The 2,500-nt window shown below is 31.8% G+C and overlaps 1 protein-coding gene across 4 annotated transcripts in view; it reads right to left on the bottom strand.

Moving 5' to 3' along the window:
- The window catches only part of LOC125042206 (meiotic nuclear division protein 1 homolog), a 20,774-nt gene that overhangs the window by 1,442 nt on the left and 16,832 nt on the right, over positions 1-2,500 (bottom strand). For all 4 annotated transcript variants that reach the window (XM_047637702.1, XM_047637703.1, XM_047637701.1 and 1 more), the window contains exons 3-5: positions 2,432-2,500; positions 1,621-1,726; positions 991-1,137 (exon numbers count right to left, since the gene is read on the bottom strand). The exon at positions 2,432-2,500 is cut by the window's right edge and continues 68 nt beyond it. In XM_047637702.1, coding sequence (XP_047493658.1) covers positions 991-1,137; positions 1,621-1,726; positions 2,432-2,500 — 322 coding nt within the window. The remainder of the gene's footprint in view (positions 1-990; positions 1,138-1,620; positions 1,727-2,431) is intronic.

The raw sequence follows: 2,500 nt of genomic DNA on the forward strand, positions 1-2,500 counted from the left end.
AAGTTTCTTATGAATTGAAGGATTATATAATGACAAAATAAACTATTTATTGATATACTATTTTTTAATACATCAAATATCTGCAAAGGTATTAATTCAGAAGTAAAGTCTGTTTATTAGAGAATTGATCACTAATCTCAACAGCATCTTCTATCAAGAGGAAATGAAGTAAACAATTTAATTAACAAACTAGAGGACAAATGATCAACTGATAATCTGTATGTAATACTCAACATAAAATCTCATTTAAGTTATTCCCTTCTTGTACATGGGCTGCAAAATTAAAAAGTTTAGTTATAACCTATACACAACACAAGACATTACTAAAGAATGACGCATTAAACATTAGTCAACTGCAGAATAGCTTACATATACACAGAATGAGGCAGACATAGTTTTGTAGCTTCAAATTCAACACTAAGACAATTAATGAGATAACATGAACTATCTCTATGATACAGAATAGAGGTATTATGATGGTCAGGATGACTTACAATGACCACTTCAAACAAAAATTCTTTGATACTTATTGCCAAAAATGAATGTAAAAGTGATCTAATCTTAATATAATTATGTTATACATTTTTATGCTATCCATAATCCTATGAGGCCAACTTAAATGGCAATCCATATGATATACAAACTAAAATGAAGGTAACAATATTTGCACAAGTTTGTTGTCAATCAGAAGTGAACAACTGGCTTTTCTGATTTAAGAATTATATTCAATAAAGAATGCTATATGCTGTTTTATAAAATATGCATCAGTCAAGTAAACAAACAAACAAATAAATAAATAAAAGGGAAAAAAATATATATATTTTGGTATACTAAATTTAGAATTTAACATTTTCAGTTCTTTCACTTTACACATCATCACTGGACAGATGAAGTTACAGTTATTGAGTAAACTATCATCCTTTTTTATTATGACCAATGACAGTCAATTTTAAAATTATGAAAACAAATAAATCAAATAAACAATCTTACCTGTGTTTCCTCCTTTACTTGATTAAGCACATCCGGATCACAATCACGATACTTTTGCAGACTATTAAGAAGCTCATCTCTGGTGCTCTCCAGTTCTGCAAGTTTTTCCATCAACTCTTCTCTGCCTTCACCTTCCTCTCTTCCAATCTAGAAATCAAATCAGAGTTTTGCATTTGGAAACAAATATTTTGAATAAGAAGTCTCAGCATCTCCATATGAAATTGGAGATATTTTGTATTGGGAAAAGGATATTATGAACAAGAAATCACTATGATACCGCTCTATGGAGAGGTATCATAGTGAGTATAATAACTTTCACTTAACTCTTCTTGTCTGGAAAACTTTAAACAGTCACAAGAGCTACAGACAATGGAGTCAAGTTTTTGCCTATCAATTCACTGTGTTTCAAGTTTTGCTATATTTATCTGCTTCCAAGAAATACACTTTTTATCAAAGTGCTATTAACAATTGTGTCAAATTTGAGTTCTAAGAAATATAATTATACACATCCAGCATTTCACGGGTATGAATAAAATGGGTTAATGGTTTTGAATATAAATTCCCTATAATCTCTTTTTATGAAACTTGCAAAGAAACTCTGTTTGCAGAAAAAAATCTTTTAGTTCTTACCTTTGCTTGCTCCACCTTTGCCTGTGATGTCTTCAGCCTTTTGTTCAACTCTTGTTCTCGTGACGATAAATCGTCTATCTTTCTCTTACGGATGCTAGTGGCTTTGCTGTTGAAGGAAGCATCATCAATGTAATGCACAATACCACGAAATAAAATTTTATTTCCCATCCTGTTTTATCTTTCTTCCTTCTCAGCACAATATATGAATAACAAATCCTCACTCTACACTATTTCTATCATCTTTATTACCATAGTGTATATGATACCACAACATAATATCTTTGAAATACATTCTTCAGCAGAACTTTTCTGAACATGCAAAAGTACATTTCAGGAAGAGATTTATGAAACCTAAAATACAGTAACAAAGAAAGTATAGTAGATCTGCCTTGTAATATATGCACAAGAGAATGAAACATTAATTTACTCTCTGTGGTGGAAGTGAAGGCAATAATAATCTGAAATAATTATCTTATTACCCATCCTCTCAACTTTACTTTTGTTCTTGATCATGCTCTTGATTGTTCTAAGTGGTAACTTATGAAGGGGAAGTTGGTTCCACTGAAACCTTTCTTGGGAAATGGTGTGTATTTCCTCTGGTAGCACTGATTTTTTTTTCCCCTTTTGATTTACATATCACAATGAAATGCCACTTCACTCTATAATCTAGTACTGTCAATCCCCTCAAGATAACCTTAATCTTGTGGAATTTTACTCAAATAAAAGTGCTTCTGCTTCTAGAAATACAGATGTCAAACAAAGCATAAAACCCTAATGCCATGCAGTCACAGCCTCTCACCCATGACCTCACCTTGGAAACGCCCAGAAATAAACAGACGTGCCAATCTTTTCCGTGTCGACCATGCCATCGTCAACAAGT

The sequence above is a fragment of the Penaeus chinensis genome, chromosome 31, assembly GCF_019202785.1.
Source record: "Penaeus chinensis breed Huanghai No. 1 chromosome 31, ASM1920278v2, whole genome shotgun sequence".
Lineage (NCBI taxonomy): Eukaryota > Metazoa > Arthropoda > Malacostraca > Decapoda > Penaeidae > Penaeus > Penaeus chinensis.